Source organism: Ictalurus punctatus, chromosome 1 (genome assembly GCF_001660625.3).
Source record: "Ictalurus punctatus breed USDA103 chromosome 1, Coco_2.0, whole genome shotgun sequence".
In the NCBI taxonomy this organism is placed as follows: domain Eukaryota; kingdom Metazoa; phylum Chordata; class Actinopteri; order Siluriformes; family Ictaluridae; genus Ictalurus; species Ictalurus punctatus.
The window spans coordinates 5,762,232-5,780,977 of record NC_030416.2 but is presented as its reverse complement, the minus strand read 5'-3'; the positions used below and the strand labels follow the sequence as shown (position 1 = coordinate 5,780,977).

Sequence of the window (18,746 nt, the reverse complement as noted above, 5' to 3'; positions counted from 1 at the left end):
GAGCATCAACAACTCTGTTTTCTGAGGTCCTCAGAAATCTCCTTTGTTTACGCCATGATACACATCCACAAACATGTGTTGTGAATGTCAGACACTGATAGATCCCTGTTCTTTAAATAAAATAGGTCACTCCCTCACACCTGATTGTCACCCATTGATTGGAAACTCCTGACTCTAATTTCACCTTCAAATTAACTGCTAATCCAAGCGGTTCACATACCTTTGCCACTCGCATAGATGAAATATTAGATCATTTTCCTCAATAAATGAAGTAAGTATAATATTTTTGTCTCATTTGTTAAATTTGGATCTCTTTGTTTACTTTTAGTACTTGTGTATAAATCTGATGATGTTTTAGGACATATTTATACAGATTTATAGACAATTCTACAGGGGTCACAAACAAACACACCACTGTGTGTGTATTATTTATATATATATATATATATATATATATATATATATATATATATATATATATATATAGGAATTAGCCCGGGGAAGGGCAGCGTACAGACCCACAGGAGGCAGAAGAACGTTCACAAACGGTGATTTATTTGGTGCAAGGGTGAGGTGAGTGGGTTGTGAGGGGATGAGTGCGGGGCTTGTGGAGGCGTGACTGCCGGTGTAGCCTACTCGTGGCGGAGGCGGGATTCCCGAGACGGGGGCGAGAGTTTTCCCGGGCCGGCGTCCTCCGGAGGTGGGACTCTCACCACCCGGCGATCTCGTCCGCGCTTGCACCTTGTGTGGAGAGAGAGAGAGAGAGAGAGAGAGAGAGAGATTAGCGTGGGGCGTGAGGTTACCGTCGTGCTCGGTGATTGCGAGTCGCTGGAAAACACGCACGGAGTCCGTCTTGTCGCTACGATATTCTCCTCTCTCGTACGGCCGGAAGCGCGCCCTTTTATCCTCCTCCGCCGTCGCCTGAGTGGTGGAATTTCTCCGTTGGGTCCGCCAATCGCTGGCCGGTGTCGCATCAGTCCCGCCCTGCCGCGGCGGTCCTTCCGGTTGGCTGAATGTTCGGCACGAAGCTGCCCACGTCGTGCCGGTGCGGCAGTTGGAGAAGGAGCGATTTCCTTCTTGTGTGCGCCGGCTCTCTGCCCGTCGTGACAGTACCCCCCCTCAGCTCCGAGCCTACTGCCGCTCGGTGGTGGGCCCAGAGGGTGTCTTGTCGTGAGAGCCCATCCGCGTTACCATGCTGGGCCCCCGCCCGGTGCTTAACCTGAAAGGAGAAGTCTTGTAAGGCGAGGAACCAGCGGGGTACCCGGGCGTTGGTGTCCTTCGCCTTGGCCATCCACTGCAGGGGGGCGTGGTCCGTTATGAGGACGAAGTGCCTGCCTGCCAGGTAGTATCTCAGCTCCTCGATGGCCCATTTTATTGCTAGTGCCTCCCGCTCGACCGCTGCATACTTCCTCTCGGCCGGGGACAGCTTCTGGCTGATGTAGAGGACCGGGTGTTCTTCCCCGTCAAAGGTCTGGGAGAGGACGGTGCCCAGCCCGGTCTCGGAAGCATCAGTATGTACGGTGAACGGGAGGTCAAAGTCCGGGTTGCGGATTACCGGCGCGCTGGTGAGGGCCCCTTTTAGGGCCTGGAAGGCCCTTTCTGCGTCGGCTGTCCACCTGACCTGGTCTGGCTGGCCCTTCTTTGTAAGGTCTGAGAGGGGAGAGGCTACAGCAGAAAAATTAGACACGAACCTGCGGTAGTAGCCCGCCAATCCCAAGAAGGCACGTACCTGTTTTTTTAATGTCGGACGCGGGTAGTCCTTCACAGCCTCGATCTTCTTTAGTTGGGGCGTCCGATGCGGTATCCCAGGTACTGGGCTTCCGTCAGCCCTAGGTGGCACTTCTTTGGGTTGGCCGTCAGGCTGGCCTCCCGGAGGGCTTTCAGGACCTCCCTGAGGTGGAAGAGGTGGTCGGCCCAGGTGGAGGAGTGGATGACCACGTCGTCCAGGTAGGCCGCTGCAAACTGCCGGTGGGGCCGCAGGAGGATGTCCATTAGCCGCTGGAACGTGGCGGGCGCCCCGTGCAGCCCAAAGGGGAGAACCCGATACTGCCAGTGGCCAGTGGCCGTGCTAAAGGCCGTCTTGGGCCTTGCCTCCGGTGCGAGCACCACTTGCCAGTAGCCTTTGGTGAGGTCCAGGGTCAATATGAATCGGGCTCTCCCCAGCCTCTCGACCAAGTCATCCACTCTGGGGAGGGGGTAGCTGTCGAACTCTGACACCTGGTTCAGCCTACGGAAGTCGTTGCATAGCCTCATGCTCCCATCCGGCTTCGGCACAACGACGATGGGGCTGGACCAGGAGCTGCTGGACTCCTCGATGACGTGGTCCCGCAGCATGCGACTGACTTCCTCCTCGATGGCCTGGCGCCGGGCCTCGGGGACACGGTAGGGCCTTTGTCTCACCACTACACCGGGAGGAGTCTTGATTTCATGCTGGACCAGCTGGGTCATCCCCAGGGAAGCCGAAAACACATCTGCGAACTGGTCGATCAGCTCGGTAAGCTCCTGTCTTTGGGCGGGGGTGAGGTCCTCCCCTAAGCCGACCAAGGTACCCTTGCCCCGGTCCGAGTCCTGAGCTGCGAACGCCGACACCACCGGGGCTGGTTCCACCCACTTTTTCAGCAGGTTTACATGGTATAGCTTCTCGTCCGTCGGCTTACCGGGCTGCTGCAGGCGGTAGTTGACCGGGCCCCGGCGCTCGAGGACGGTATATGGACCTTGCCACCGGGCGAGGAACTTGCAGGCGCTGCTGGGCACTAACAGGAGGACCCGGTCCCCCGGCTGGAATTCCCGGGGCTGTGCGGGGCGGTTGTATACCTTCTTCTGCTCCTCCTGTGCCGCGTGCATGTGCTCCTGGACGATGGGGCCCACCTTGTCAAGCCTTGCTTGCATGTCCTGCACGTACTCAACGACGGAGCGGAAGGGGGATGGTTGCTCCTCCCAGGCTTCACGGGCGACGTCTAACAATCCCCGCGGGCGCCGCCTGAACAGGAGCTCGAAGGGCGTGAAGCCCGTGGACGCCTGGGGGCACTCCCGAACGGCGAAAAGTACGTAGGGGAGGAGGAGGTCCCAGTTCCTCCCCTCCTCGTCCACCACCCGGCGCAGCATCTGCTTGAGGGTCTGATTGAACCTCTCGACCAGCCCGTCGGTTTGGAGGTGGTAGACGGACGTCCGGAGGTGCTTCACCTGCAACAGACGACACAAATCCGCCATTAGCTTCGAGACAAAAGGCGTACCTTGGTCGGTCAGCACGTCCTTGGGGATCCCCACTCAACTGAAGAGGAGTACCAGCTCCCTGGCGATGTTTTGCGAGGTGGCCTTGCGGAGCGGCACCGCCTCGGGGTACCGAGTGGCGTAGTTGACGAGGACCAGGATGTATTCATGGCCCCGGGCAGACTTGAGTAGGGGCCCCACGAGATCCATGCCCACTCGCTCAAACGGGACGCCGATAATGGGCAGGGGGATCAGGGGTGCCGGCGGGGGCCTCCGCGGGGCCGTGCGCTGGCACTGCGGGCACTGTTGGCAAAAGGCCCGGACCTCCGCGTCCATCCCGGGCCACACGAAGCGGTTCCGCAGTTTCTCCAGGGTATTTCGGACCCCCAGGTGGCCGCCGAGTGGATGGGTGTGGGCTAGGTGCAATAAGACGGCCGTCTTGGGTCGGGGCACCACCAGTAGGTCCACCTGCTCCCCGCGGCGGCAGGCCCGTTGGTATAGGAGCCCCCCTCGGACGAGGAAGTACGATGTGGGGAGCCTCAGGTCTGGACTCTGGTCGACCCCCTCTATCACCCGTACCTGAGCCCAGCAGTGCTTCAGCCGGTCGTCCTCCTTCTGCTCCCGGCCGAACTTCCCCTCCCGGTTCACCTGGGGAAAGACAGACGACAGAGGGTTAGTAGTTTGGGGGTCTTACCTTCTGAGGGGGCCTCTCTGTCGTCCTGGGCCAGGTAGGCCGGCCGGGCCGGGGTCCCCTTCGCACGTCGCCACAATCTCCGGGGCTCGGCTCTCGGTACCACCCGGAATCCTGGCCAGTCTCGTCCCAGGAGGAGGGGCACGGGGGGTTCGGGGATGATTCCGACCTGGAGGGGCCAGGTGCCAGCTTCGCCCCGGATCTGGACCTCGGCTGAGGGGACTTCCCAGGTGTCCCCATGGACGCAGGTCACGGTGAGCGTCCCCCTGGGGCGGCGCCCCTCAGGCAGGATGGAGGGCTGGGCGAGGGTCACCGTGCTCCCGGTGTCCAGTAGGGCGGTTACTGGTCTCCCTTCGACCCACACCGTCAAGGAGGGCGCCTCCAGCAGTTGCTGCTGATGGAGGGCGCAGCCTGCCAGCCATGGTTTTGTAAGCAGCCGGACGGCTTCCCTCTCCGGCTCTGTAGGCATGGGCTCGTCTCGGGGGTGTTCACAAGTGGGCGCCCTCTGGGGGTTCCTCCAGGTGCGGGGCCAGGTCTGGCGGTCGGACCGGGGGCCTAGGGCACCGAGGGGCCGATCGAGGTGCTGCTGCTCCCCGGGGTCGAGCTCCAGGGTGGCCAAGGTTCGCTCCAGGACAGTTAGGAGTTCCTGGGGCGTAGTTGGGGCGTGTGCCCCCACGGCCTGTCTCTCTGCCCGGGGTAGCGCCCTCAGGAAACGGTCGACCGCCACTTTCTCCGCCACCTCCGAGGCGGTATGCCGATCCGGCCGGAGCCATCGTTTGGTGGTCCGGATGAGGGAGTTCATCTGGCAACGTGGTCGGGCCCCTGGTCGATAAACCCATACTGGAATTCAGTAGCAGCCTGGCCAGGGGTTCGGCCACACCATGCCAGGACTCCCTCCTTCATCACCAGGTAGTCCGCGGCCTCCTCCGGCTTGAGAGCATAGTAGGCTGTTCGGGCCTCTCCCGTGAGCAGTGGACCAAGGGCGCGTGGCCAGTCGTCACGGTCCCACCCCTCCCGGCGGGCGATACTCTCGAAGGCTTCGAAGTACGCCTCGAGGTCCTCTTCGGGGACGAGGGGGGTAGTAGGCGGTGGATCTCGCTGCTTGCGTCGGGGAGAGGCATGGAGATAAACGGTGATTTATTGGTGCAAGGGTGAGGTGAGTGGGTTGTGAGGGGATGAGTGCGGGGCTTATGGAGGCGTGACTGCCGGTGTAGCCTACTCGTGGCGGAGGCGGGATTCCCGAGACGGGGGCGAGGGTTTTCCCGGGCCGGCGTCCTCCGTAGGTGGGACTCTCACCACCCGGCGATCTCGTCCGCGCTTGCACCTTGTGTGGAGAGAGAGAGAGAGAGAGATTAGCGTGGGGCGTGAGGTTACCGTCGTGCTCGGTGATTGCGAGTCGCTATGTCGCTGGAAAACACGCACGGAGTCCGTCTTGTCGCTACGATATTCTCCTCTCTCTTACGGCCGGAAGCGCGCCCTTTTATCCTCCTCCGCCGTCGCCTGAGTGGTGGAATTTCTCGAAGCCATACAAGCCCAAGCCCAAGCACATTAAATATGGATTAAATCTGACAACCAGAATAACCTTAAATATCTAAATACCTTTTTGTATTTAGAAATGGTGTTACTTGGGTGTTGGGCTATATTTGGTTTGCACCAAACATTATGCTTTGGTCATGCCACAAAATCTTTTTCCAAATGCTTTCAGATTTTCTAACATGGCATTTTTCAAATGGGACCTTCTTGTCACTCTTCCATACTTTTTCTGCTTTGTTATAATGGATTTCAACCATTGTTATAATGGATTTTAACCGTTAGGACCCCCCCACACACACACACAAATTCAGAGATATATCTTTGGCAAGCATACAATTGAACACAAGCGGATTTAAATTGAACACATGTGCGCTGTTTAATATATTTAGTGAAATATATAGTGTGAGCTCTCAAAAATTAAATACAAAAAAAATTAAAAACTAATTTGGATTGCTAAAAGAAAGGGGTGAGAATACTTATTACTTGCGCAGTTTTTAGACTTTTTATTTTTTCTTTAGCGTGTCACTTCAAAATTGGCAGAAAAAAATCTAATATACTTAAATTTCATTTTGTAATACAAATAAAAGATAAATAATCACTAGGAAGGCAGGGAATGCATTTATTGAGCAAATTGAGATAAAACACTCAAATGTGCAATCAAAAAAATTATATTCAACCAGTCATATGTTTTGAGTAGTGAAATAAATAATAATATTATGAATGATTACACTATATTGCCTTATATTGCCTTGGGTAACAATTTTCTCCCTTTTACAAGGTGAGGGAGAAGCTATCAGTGGCAGCAGAAACTGAAATAAAGATCAATCTTGCCCGTGAGGAGTATCGTCCAATAGCTACAAGAGGCAGCATCCTCTATTTTCTCATTGTAGAAATGAGCCTGGTCAATTTCATGTACCAGACATCACTTAGACAGTTCCTTGAAATCTTTGACAATTCCTTGGACAAGTCACCAAAGTCTCAAATTACCTCCAGAAGACTTGCTAACATCATGGATTTCTTGACCTATGAGGTGTTCCGCTTTACAGTTCGAGGCCTATATGAAGATCACAAATTCCTTTTCACCCTTCTTCTGGCACTGAAGATAGACCTTCAAGCCCAAAATATTTCTCACAGCGAGTTCCATGCTTTCATTAAAGGTACGTTCATAAGTTTGGTATTACATTCTCTATGCACAGATACCCAGAAAGTATTTTATTATATGCTCAATAATTTTGACATACACTATATCAGCAAAAGCTGTAAGTGTACTGTGTGAGTTTCATTACTGATAGTTGTATCATAATAATTGTTGTCTGTTAAGGGTCAAGCACATGATGTAGACTAGGAATGAAAAGTCTACTGTAAGATCAAACTCATGATTGATATGCCAAAACATTTTCTTTGGAAGCTACTTGCCTTTTTCTTGGTTTGAATTAACTAGTGTACTAACATATGAATTACATTTGCTTACATTTTCCTTTACTGTATCTTACTTCTTACATTTTTCTGGGTGCATACTTTTGATTGCTTAAGCAATCAACATGATTAAAAAGAGAAATTTCATGTCGGACCAGAATTTTGTTTTACTGGTCGATGTGAGCAGTACATGAGGGGAGCGTTCGTTTGGGCTCTGAGTGATTGAGCAGAGCACACATGCATAGAGCGGAATATTGAGCAGAGTGTCACACCACTCTGCTTCGCTCGCATACTCTGGTTTGAGATCAGAAAATGGATATGAGACCAGAGTTTAATATTTCAGCTTATATTTCTTGTGATTCCATCTAGATGTGATAAACAACATAAAACATAGAACCTTTTGTTTAAGACCACCCATTTTTAGGGGAGAAAAATTATAGGAACAGATAAGCCTTGAAAGTAAATTTAAGTAAATAACACATTTAAGTAACAAACATATTTGGTTACATATCCATTTCTTGCAATAACTGCATCAAGCCTGCGACTCACTGACATCACCAAGTTGTTGGTTTCTTCTCTTGTGATGTTTTCCAGGCTTTTACTACAATCCCTTTCAGTTTTGTTTGTTTTGCAGTAGGTGAAATGCTGCTCAATTGGTTTGAGGTCTGATGATTGACTTGGCCAATCTAAAACCATCCACCTTTCCCCCCTGATAAAGTCCTTTGTTGATTTTGCAGTGTAGGGGTCCACTCACTGGTCCAACAATGGTTTGGTAGACTTGTGACTTGGTAGAAGGATTCCCACACGGTTCTGTCTTTTCGATGTGAATACATTTAGGTTATTAAATTTGTCATTCCAGTTCTGTTTGACTCTCACTTAAATTAAATCTGACTCCAATAATTATTTGTATTTTGATACTTTTGATCTTTTACATTTTATTAATTCTAGTATATCCTATACTTTAAATTGTGCACGTTCATTTGGATTCCATGTCGCTCAGAGTCTCGCGTCGGCTGTGTATGCGGATCTCACGGTCACAACTCACCAGTCTTGGTCATTAGCCAGAGGTAATTGACTAATACTATTTAGATGGCCACCCCATGCTTGCCCTTTTCTAAAAAGTACTTTGTTTAGTCCCCTTAGATAGTAACACTTAATTATAGTAACGTTATTTCTATTCAGAGGTCATGACTACTAAAATTTACAGAGATAGACCAATAATATCTGAGTTAAAATTAGCTTTACATAATCATGTCATAGTTTCCTATGTACACATTAACTAGAAAAATATCACAATAACCAGAGGTTTAGACTTCACCCTATTTAGAATTGTTCGATCAACTTTATGTTGTCCTAAATTCCCTATCGAGCCTGTACACACTAAGTACACGTAAGTTAACACCAAGTTGTTAGCCTGGACACTAAAATCTCAGTTAGCGTACCCTAATGCTCCACCTAAACCTAGATTTTAACCTGTACTAACCTGGTCACAGATTTGCAGTAACAAGGCCTTTACATAATCTACTGGAGACAATAATCTCAGAATAAATCAGAAGATAATCAAGTCTAATAATTAATTTAATCAGGTGTGAACACATCCAAATTCAATACTACTATTAACAACAAGAAGAAAGAATTACATTCAACATTACATTCCAATCAATTTCAAAACCTAATAATAGAACATAAGAAAGTCAAAACTTGCATACCTGGTATAAAAAAAAACTACACACAGTAATCGTGCGGGAGATCTGTCTACAGATTCCCCGAATCTTTGGCCAGCTCTCCCCTAAATACCCAGATGCTCTGTGGTCCACCAAATGGTGATTACCATTTGATGTTTGTGGAAGGATGACCATTATTTACATACAGGGGGTAATTTGAGTGAGGGACCCTGGGAGTGTATGCCTTTAGCGGCATGCAATATTTTTATTTGAACTGCTGTTGAGAGAATGAGACCATATTTTCAAACTCACTGAGACCGTATAATATAGCAAACATATATAGTCAACATCTTATTCACATTAAAACATGTTATGTAATGCATGTAGACCTTGGGTGTGTTTAAGGTGATCTTGACACACAGAGAGAAGGGTGGGAGGAGAGAGAAAGAAGGAAACAATGTAGTGAGGATCTCCTAGTTTCCACTCAGCATGATGTGCTATTTCAGGTGAGGATGCTAATTCTGTGGGAGAGAGTTTGAGTGTTAATTCCCGTGAGAGTCATTTTTCCTTAGAGAGCAGTTCTCTCCAGGTTCAGACATCTTGTCACCAGCCTTACAGCAGTTTGTTTTGGTTCATTGTCTTGCTGCATGATGAACTTAGTCCTGATGAATTTGGATGTATTTCTCTGTAAATTGTCAGACAGAATGTTTCTGTTGACTTCTGAATTAATTCTGCTGCTACCACCATGAGTTATCAATAAAGATTAGTAAGCTGGTTCTAGAAGCAGCCATACAAGCCCAAGCCATGACCTCCACCATGTTTCACAGATGAGCTTGTATGTTTTGGATCATGAGCAAATCCTTTCTTTCTCCACACTTTGACCTGTTCATCACTTTGGTAGAGGTTAATCTTGTGGCTCATCTCTGTATTTCTTTGCGAATTCCAAACTGGCTTTTTAATTCTTACTGCTGAAAATTGGTTTGCATTTTGTGTTATGGCCTCTATATTTCTGCTCTTGAAGTCTTTTTCGAACAGTGGATTGTAATACCTTCACCCCTGTGCTGTGGAGGTTGTTGGTGATGTCACTGATTGTTGTTTTGGGGTTTTACTTCATATCTCTCACAACATTTCTGTCATCAGCTGTTTTCCTTGGTCTACCCACTCGGTGTCTGTTGCACAGTACATCAGTTGTTTCTTTCTTTTTCAGGACATCCCAAATTGTTGTATTGGCCCTGCCCAGTGTTTGTGCAATGCTCAATGATTGATGTTCCCTTTTTTTCTGAGCTTCAAAATGGCTTGCTTTTCTCCCATAGACAGTTCTCTGATCTTCATGTTGGCTTATCCTTTTTAACAAGTCTTCACAGGTGAAAATGAAGACTAAAACCAAGAGTAGATTTTCAGAGCTATTTATTGTTTAAACAATCAAACTAAAATGACATACCGGGGTAACAAGAAACACCGGTCAGTCACATGTTCCAATATTTTTGCTTGCCTACATATTGGGCTGTCTGATACAAAATGTTCTATGTTCTATGTCACTTAACACATCTATAGTGGATGTTAGAAGTCTACACCCCCCTGTTAAAATGGAAGGTTTTTGCGATGTAAAAAAGAAACTAAGTTCAATCATGACCTTTATTGTGAAATTGCAACATATAAATATCAAGTGTCACACAGCCAGAAATGTTTTTAGGGGGGGGAGAAACACATTCAAAAAAGAATCACATTGAAACTCATGTTAAATACTAATTAGTATACACCTGCCATCAATTAAAGCAACTGATTACCCCCAAATATAGTACAGCTGTTCTTATAGGATTTTCCTGACATCCAACTGGAAAAGCCATGGGCCACAAAGAGCTTACAAAGCATATACAGGATCTCATTGTTGAAAAAAATATAAATCAGGAGAGAGTTACAAAATACAAAATACAAAATTTTTCTGATACAAAATAGAAATTCCAAGGCATTGGATCTACCATGGATCACTGTAAAGACAATAATCAACAAGTGGAGAAAATATGTCACGACAGTGACACTACAAAGAACAGGACGCCCCTCTAAAATTGATGAGAAGATCAGAAGAAAACTGGTCAGGGAGGCTGCCAAGAGGCCCACAGCATCATTAAAAGAATTGCAGCAATTTCTGGCAAGTACTGGTTGCTCCCTACGTGTGACAACAAACTCCCAAACTTCTCATATCTCTGGGCTTCGTTGTTAGGGTGGCAAGATGGAAGCCTTTTTTAAACCAAAAAATAGCTAAAAATAAATGCATCCAATCTCCCAAAACCATGCGGAATAATGTGTTATTACAGCCATAATGTGGTCTTTGGCCATAATACCAAAATATATGTTTAGCACAAAAAAAACACAGCACATCACCAAAAGAATGCTATCCCCACGGATAAGCATAGTCATGGCAGCATCATACCTTGGGGCTGTTTTTCTTCGGCTGGAACTGGGGCATTAATCAGGGTGGCGGGAATAATGAATAGCTCCCGATACCAGTCAATTTTGGCACAAACCTTAAGGCTCCTGCTAAAATTTCACCTTTCAGCATGACAACGACAAAAGCAATCCTCCAGATCTACAAAGGAATGGCTTCAACAAAAGAAGTTCAAGGTTTTGGAATGGCCGAGCCTGAGTCAAAAGGAGAACACGATATTTCCAAAAGCTGTTTTAAATCAAAATACAGATAGATCCAAATATTTGGATAACTATATAGATACAGATTCTGTATACAGTATATAGGTACCTATTTTATTACACCGGGAGAAAATGTATGATTGTGCTCCCATGCAATGCTTCTTTTTTTAGCCATGCACATTTTGTGGTTTGCACCGCACAGATCAAAGTGGCTCCTTCTCAAGTAAATGTTTGTTTGAGGATGTCATGACAGAGGGGAGGGCAATAAAACTACATGAAACATATTGCTTAATTAAAGTCATGCTTATGCAGTTATACCGAAAGTCAGGTTTTTCAGCACTTTTCAGCACTGAAAGTGCACAGTGCCCTATTGTTTTCCTAAGGATTTTTTTTTTTCAAGTTTTCAGGGGCTTTGGTAGCCCTTAACATGTTCAAAAACTCATGAATTTTGGCACACATGTCAGAGTTGCAAGTCATTACACCCGGGCAATGGGTACCCTTTACATGGTACAAAATCTTGATGCATATATCATACATACTTGTACGTATATGTACAAAACTCAGTACACATATTGTTCTCATCAAGCCAAACAACTTTCGTGCTGACAATCATTAGCTACGCCCAACAGGAAGTTGTCCATTTTTAAACTTGGAAAATTGCATGCTGTGAACTTTTAAATACTCCTCCTAGCAGATTCATGTGATTGTCACCAAACTTGTTCAACATTATGCCAAGACATTGAGTATGTTAAATTGCTGAGGGATTTTTGATATCTCGAATGTTTCGCCATGGCGAAGCAATGAATTAATGGTGAAAAAAAGGAAACAGGAAGTGTCTCATATCTTCTGAGGGCATTGAGTGATTTAGATCAAACCTGAGCTGTATGTTTGATACTGGGGGCTGATCACATGTATGTGGCTATTTTGAATCACGGTCTTAGCACCACCAACTAGAAGCAGGATGTGTGAGACTTACAACAGACAGGATGCAATAATCCTCTTATATTTACCCAAATCACCTCAAACTTGGTCAGAATAATGGCAAGACATGACTGATGTAAAAATATTAAAGGATTTTTGATATCTTAAATAGTGTTGCCATGGTAATTCTTCAAACACTAATTCTCTTTTTGGGTGTTTTTAGTAAATGGTTTGCATTTATATAGCGATTCTTTAACCTGAGCAGTTCCAAAGCGCTTTACACTGTGTCTCATTCACCCATTCACACTCACACACCAATGGTAGCAGAGCTGCCATGCAAGGTGCTAACTTGCCATCGGGAGCAACTCAGGGTTCAGTGTCTTGTCCAAGGACATTTCGGTATGTGGAGTCATGTGGGCCAGGAATCGAACCGCCAACCCTACGATTAATGGACAACCCGCTCTACCAAGTGAGCCACAGCCGCTGTTTTTGAGGCTCTTAAAATTTCATGAACGTCATTAAACAAATCAGAGTTGTTGTCCATTAGGCGTAGGCAAAACCTAAGATATGGGTGTGGAGGAGAGGCTCTGTCGCGCCCCCTTTTGACTAAAGTGGTGTGGTCAGTTTTACCTACAGTCACCAAACTCAGTACATATATCATCAAGCCAGACAACTTTCAAAATAACAGTCATTAGCTTTGTCCAACAGGAAGTCAGCCATTTTGGACTTAATGTGGATTATTATTATTTTTTTTGAAAATTGCAGGATTTGCATTTTTAAATACTCCTCCTTGAGGATTCAATTGTCACCAAACTTGGTCAACATTATGGCAAGACATTCAAGATTTGAATGTTGAAAGATTTCAATTTCAAAATTGAAAAGGGATTTTTGATCTCTGGGATGGTTTTGCTATGGCGAGACAATAAATGTATGGTGAAAAAAGGGAAACAGGAAGGGTCTCGTATCTTGTGCATGCATTGAGTGATTTAGATCACATTTGAGAAGTATGTTTGGTCCCGGGGGCTGAGCACATAGATGTAGCTATTGTGAGTCATGATCATAGTGCTACCAACTGGCAGCAGGAAGTGTGTCACTTAAAACAGGCTTTTAAATAGTCCTCTTATATTTACCCGAATCACTTCAAACTTGGTTAGAATAATGGTGAGACATGGCTGATATAAAATTGTGAAAGAAGTCTTGATATCTTAAATAGTGTTGCCGTGGTAATGCATCAAACTTTTATAAAATTCTTTGTATATTTGGGTGTTTTACTCTACAGCACTCACTTCACTATGCATCATTTTCATGCACTCACCAGGTGGCGATGTTTTTTTTAAGTTTGTTCGTATACAGAGTAGTAAACACAGCTATATATTTTCTCCCCATCTAATAAAAGTGGGCATGCAGGTCATCCAATAGGCACCTATATACAGTGCTAAGAAAAATATTTCCTGATTTCTTTTTTTTTGTGTGTATATCTCATAGAAATAGTTTCAGAAATTAAAACAAAATGAGTAAACACAAAATACAGTTTTTAAATGATAATGTTATATATTGAAGCAAAAATGTTATTCAATACCAACTGGGCCTGTGTGAAAATATATTTGCCCCCATAGTACTTTTTATCACCCCCCCCCCCCCCCCCCAAATATACAGTGCAAAATATTTTCTATATGTCCCCCTTTAATGAACCCTGTCAACGGATCTGTCTTTTCTTCATCTATCATATTTATTTAAGTCTATTCCTTTTTAATAGATTTCCATTTCTTAAGGAAAATAGGTGTGTGCCCCCCACTCCAATTGTACACTTGTGCCCATACTCAACCCACCCTAAATTACACCCTTGACTGCAACAAAGAACATTCATTATTAGCTACAATTCCCCGCAGGTGTGCATTCCTTAAATTCTCCAGCTCTGCTCTCCATTCACAACCAGCTCTCAAGAATGCCCCCACTTCATGTAAGCAGCTTTCTCCATTGATATTTATGGCATTTGGCAGATGCCCTTATCCTTATATAGCAAAGAGGACATAAGGTGATTCCCCCGACGCTGATGTAAAGAACGAACATTACATCTGAGGAAGATTGTAATACATATTTTGCTCTCTGTTGCTTGGCTTTATTTGACTAAGTTCAATATTTGCTGTTGTGTTTGATTCCTTAACTTTATATCGTGGCTTGTGCGGCACTGTGCTACAATACTGGGGTTGCCCTCTTACATTGTTTTAGAATGCTACTTTCTGTTAAACCCCCGTAATAAGCCGAGACAGAGGCTGTTTCTCAATTCTAAGAACGCAAAGAACGAACTTGCGTTCTCGTGAAGACCGGTCTTGCTGGTCTCTGTCCCCTTTGCTATATAAGGACAAGGAAATGTAAATGGTGAAAGCTACTTACATGTACAGGGGGTGTGGAAGCGGGGGCATGCTCAAGCGCCGGTTTGTGAATGGACATGGTGAGTGGTAAGGAATGCACACTTGCGGGGAATTGTACTAATGAATGTTGTGTTGCAGTGAGTGGAGGTAAGGATAAAGATCAAGCGTCTCAAGAGAGAGCCGACCAACACAGAACCGTGTGTCTTTATGATATAAAACCGCTGAAAATCAAAAGTGAAAGATAAATAATGGTGTCTTTTGAGTTGTTCCAAACCTGTCTCCAGCTTCCTCATTCCCTACCCGAACCTGGGAAGTGTTATGGGGGTAAAGAGTAACTGCTAAAACATAGAATATAAATGTAACCTCTGCTTTCATGTCTTAATCAGCTTTTTCACATATATATTGTCCCTGATAATCATAACTTGTACTTGGCGCTTCGTCCATTAGTGCAAATCAAATTGTGAAGGCCTTGCTCTTCCTGTTGCTTTTTTTTTGTCAACATCCGCTTGCACCACCTGCTGGTGGAGATGGATGAGCAGCAGCTGGAGTATGCTTAAGAGTATGCTTCCATTTTTGAGAGTATGCTTCAGTACTCTACTGATTTTCTTGCAGTTCCCAGATGAGCAACAATTTTTTAAAATTTATTTATTAATTTTTTTACTATAAAGAGTATGCTTTGAGGGTATGCTTCGGTACTCTACGGCTTTTCCTGCAGTTGCCAGATATACAACATTATTTTTTTTAAGTGAAATTAAATGGAGTGAAATTTGCCTGTTGAATATTATAGGTGGTATTTTTAAACAAACTGAATATTTAGGAAATTAACTTTGGAAGGTGAATATGGATTACTGAATTTTTTAAAATTAAATTATGTGTGAAATGTTTCCAATTGAGAGAGATATAAATTTTAACAGTTTTTGCTCTGTGGCTAGATGCATTATCATACTGAAAAATGATTTCATCACCAAATCTATGCAAGCCCATATCATAAATGAGTGGGGAAATTCGATTGTTTTCTTCAGGCTGTTATCTTTATGTTTGTCATTAGAATGGCACCAGACAAAATTTCCTGCATCATCTCCTTTGCCAGTGCAGACTCATGATTCACCACTGAATATCACTTCCATCCAATCATCCACACTCCATGATTGCTTCTCTTTAGCCCACTGTAACCTTGTTTTGTTCTGTTTAATTCAATTAAATTTTATTTGTATAGCACTTTTTACAATGGACATTTTCTCAAAGCAGCTTTACAGAAACATATAAACACGGTATACAGATTTTAAATGTGCGAATCTATCCCAATTGAGCAAGCCAGTGGCGACATTGGCAAGGAAAAACTCCCTAAGATGTTAAGAGGAAGAAACCTTGAGAGGAACCAGACTCAGAAGGGAACCCAACCTATATGTAAATTCCATTTCATTCAGCTGATTTCTTACAGTACTGTCACAAACATTGAATCCTGTTTCCAGCCATTTGTTTTCATTTATTTTGTTGTGCATTTTCTATTTTCAAGTCATATTGCTTTGAGTTTTCTAAGACGCTTTCACGTCTTCCTTGGTCTACCCATATGTTTTCCTCTTATAACCTTCCCATTTCGTTTATACTTGCACCAAATTTTAGACACAGCTGACTGGGAACAAACATATTTTGTCATACTCCGTGTTGGATTTCCTTCTTGAAGGAGTTTTATAGTCATTTCCATTGTTTCAATTGACAACCCTCTTGTTGGGGCCATGTTTCCTTACAAAAAGTCCACGGTTAAGGTCTGCAAGTACTCTCTTTTAACTGAAGATTAATTAGCGTTTTTAGACTTTTGCTGGTACTTGTTTTAGAAATGCAAATTACAAGGTGATTCCATAATTTTTTCCTCTACTTGATCTAGATTAAAAAAAATGTGATTAATTAAAATTATTTCATTGAACTTGTTTGAGGCATGTTTCACAAAGCCAGAATGTTCAGCTATTAAACAAAAAATGTTTTGTGTCATATCTGTGATTTGTTTGTTTGCTACGAAGTAAAAAATCCAGGTGAACATCCTCTAAGTATGGTGATTTCCATAATTTTTTGCCAATGGTTATACCATAGCCATAGTCATGCCGTAGCCTTTTCCCCACTCAAACTGAATTCACAGTGAAACTGGATGCCAGTTTTGCTCTTGCAAACAAAGGCATGATACTTTTACCTCAGTTTACAGAATATAGACTATAATTTTAACATTCAGAAGCATATTGGACCAATTTCTATAGTGGGGAGTTTATTACAATGTCTATATAATTCCTAGGTACTTACAAGCTATCAAAATTGTCTTAGTTCAGTATTAGTAAACACAAAGTACAGTAGTAATAAGCCCCTAACAATAATCATACTCATCTGGTACATTACATTTACATGTTATAATGTGCCAAATTAACTTTAGTAACTAGGTAATAGGTTGTGGGTTCAAGAATTTAAACTCAGAATTTTCTATTCACTGTCAATGAACATTAGCAACTGGGATATTATTTCCCACTCCATTAATAATAATAATAATAATAATAATAATTAGAAATTATTATAATAAAATAATACTGTAAGGTTTATACCTTTTGTTCCAGGTGGAGCATCGCTTGACTTGAACTCAGTGGAGCCTAAGCCAAGGCGTTGGATCTTAGATATGACGTGGCTAAACCTGGTACACCTGTCTAGTCTGCATCCCTTTACTAGACTCCTAGAACAGGTGGCATGCAATGAGCGGGCTTGGAGATGCTGGTTTGAGGAAGCAGCTCCAGAGGATGCAACACTTCCTGATGGATATGACAGTCTCTTGGATGCCTTTCACAAGCTATTGCTGATCCGAAGCTGGTGCCCTGACCGTACTATAGCACAGGTAGCATAGAATAAACAAAAATAACCCCTCAGTTATTCCTAACATTAAATAACCATCACATAAATCCTCACATGCCATGTACAACTACTGCCAGGGAAAAAATCTGACCAATGTTAATTTAGTTAACCGGGGGGGGGGGGGGGGGGGGGGCGGTGGTGGCAACTTGCCAAAATGGGTAGGAACCACAAAGAGCTAGACATTAACATTAGAGCATATCAATGAGAAAGCTGACAAGTTGTATACCTTTTGTAACACCTTCCTTCAATAGTGTATGATATGACTATATTAATAATCAATAGTCAAGAAAGCCAGCAATTTGTCCTGGTAGGGATTTAGCTATTTTATTTTATAAGCTGAATTTAATTACCATGAAAAGAGTAAGGCAGAAAGGTTGAATCTAACCATTCATTAACTGTCAGAGTCTAAAATGTTAGCTGCATGTATCATATGGCTACCGCTATAAAAAGCATCCCTGAAATGAACTTGAACAGCTGATCAGCCACCAAGCTTCAGAATCACACTGCCTGTCAGATTCTGTCTGTCAACTACTTTCTTACTTCCCTAAGGAAGGCCCCTCACACACTTTACAGAAGGTGAAACTGAACATGTTTATAGATTTAATAACATTAAAATGAATAACAAACAGAAAAATTAAAGTCATCTGGCTCATAATATTCAGGTTCCGAGCTCTGAGTACTTACAAGTAAGTCAGTTGATATATAAATAAGATGTACAGATGTGGTTAATGCCTCTATAACGCTGAGCAGAGAATAACATAGTGACAGTTTGCCAGACACACCTGTTTAGTCTCTATTTTTGGGCACTGCTGGTATTACACAGAATACCCTTATACAGTGATGTCCAAACTAAGGCCTGCCACCATTACTGCAAAAGTCCTTAAGACATTTTGAAAATAAAAATTTGGGGCCTCTATCAAGAGATTTATGAATGAATGTCCTTGTGAATGAAGATTCACAGAGTATTGCTACCACTTAAAACCGAATCTTAAAACAAATAGCTACGAGTCCCTTCACTTTTCTTTCTTCAAAGATTAATGTTAATTGCATTGAGCTATATCAAGTCACCAAGCTTTTGGGTAGATGTGAATAAAAGTATTGTTTTAATGCTTTGTCTATGTTTAATCTTGGACTGTTGTGATTTCTATATTAGGAAAAAAAAAATTAGTTGCCCAAATTCCTTCTGGCAGGTCTGGATTTATATACATAAACTCCCCAGCCTTTATTTTAATGATAGGCCTTTTAGTAATTTATCAGACTGTTTTCCTTAAGGGATTACATACAATTTTCTCCCAGTGTTGATCTATTTATGTATTGTGTTTTTCGTGTACTCATTCATTCATTCATTCATTCAATAATGGTCAGAGCCATGGTAGATTTTTTATTTTTTTTTAAGTAATAATTTTC

General features: G+C 43.9%; 1 protein-coding gene across 2 annotated transcripts in view; it reads left to right on the top strand.

The window, feature by feature from the left end:
• Positions 1–18,746, top strand: part of dnah5l (dynein, axonemal, heavy chain 5 like) — a 277,853-nt gene that overhangs the window by 222,454 nt on the left and 36,653 nt on the right. For both annotated transcript variants that reach the window (XM_047154071.2, XM_047154066.2), the window contains 2 exons: positions 6,213–6,591; positions 17,051–17,322. In XM_047154071.2, the coding sequence (XP_047010027.1) occupies positions 6,213–6,591; positions 17,051–17,322 (651 nt within the window). The remainder of the gene's footprint in view (positions 1–6,212; positions 6,592–17,050; positions 17,323–18,746) is intronic.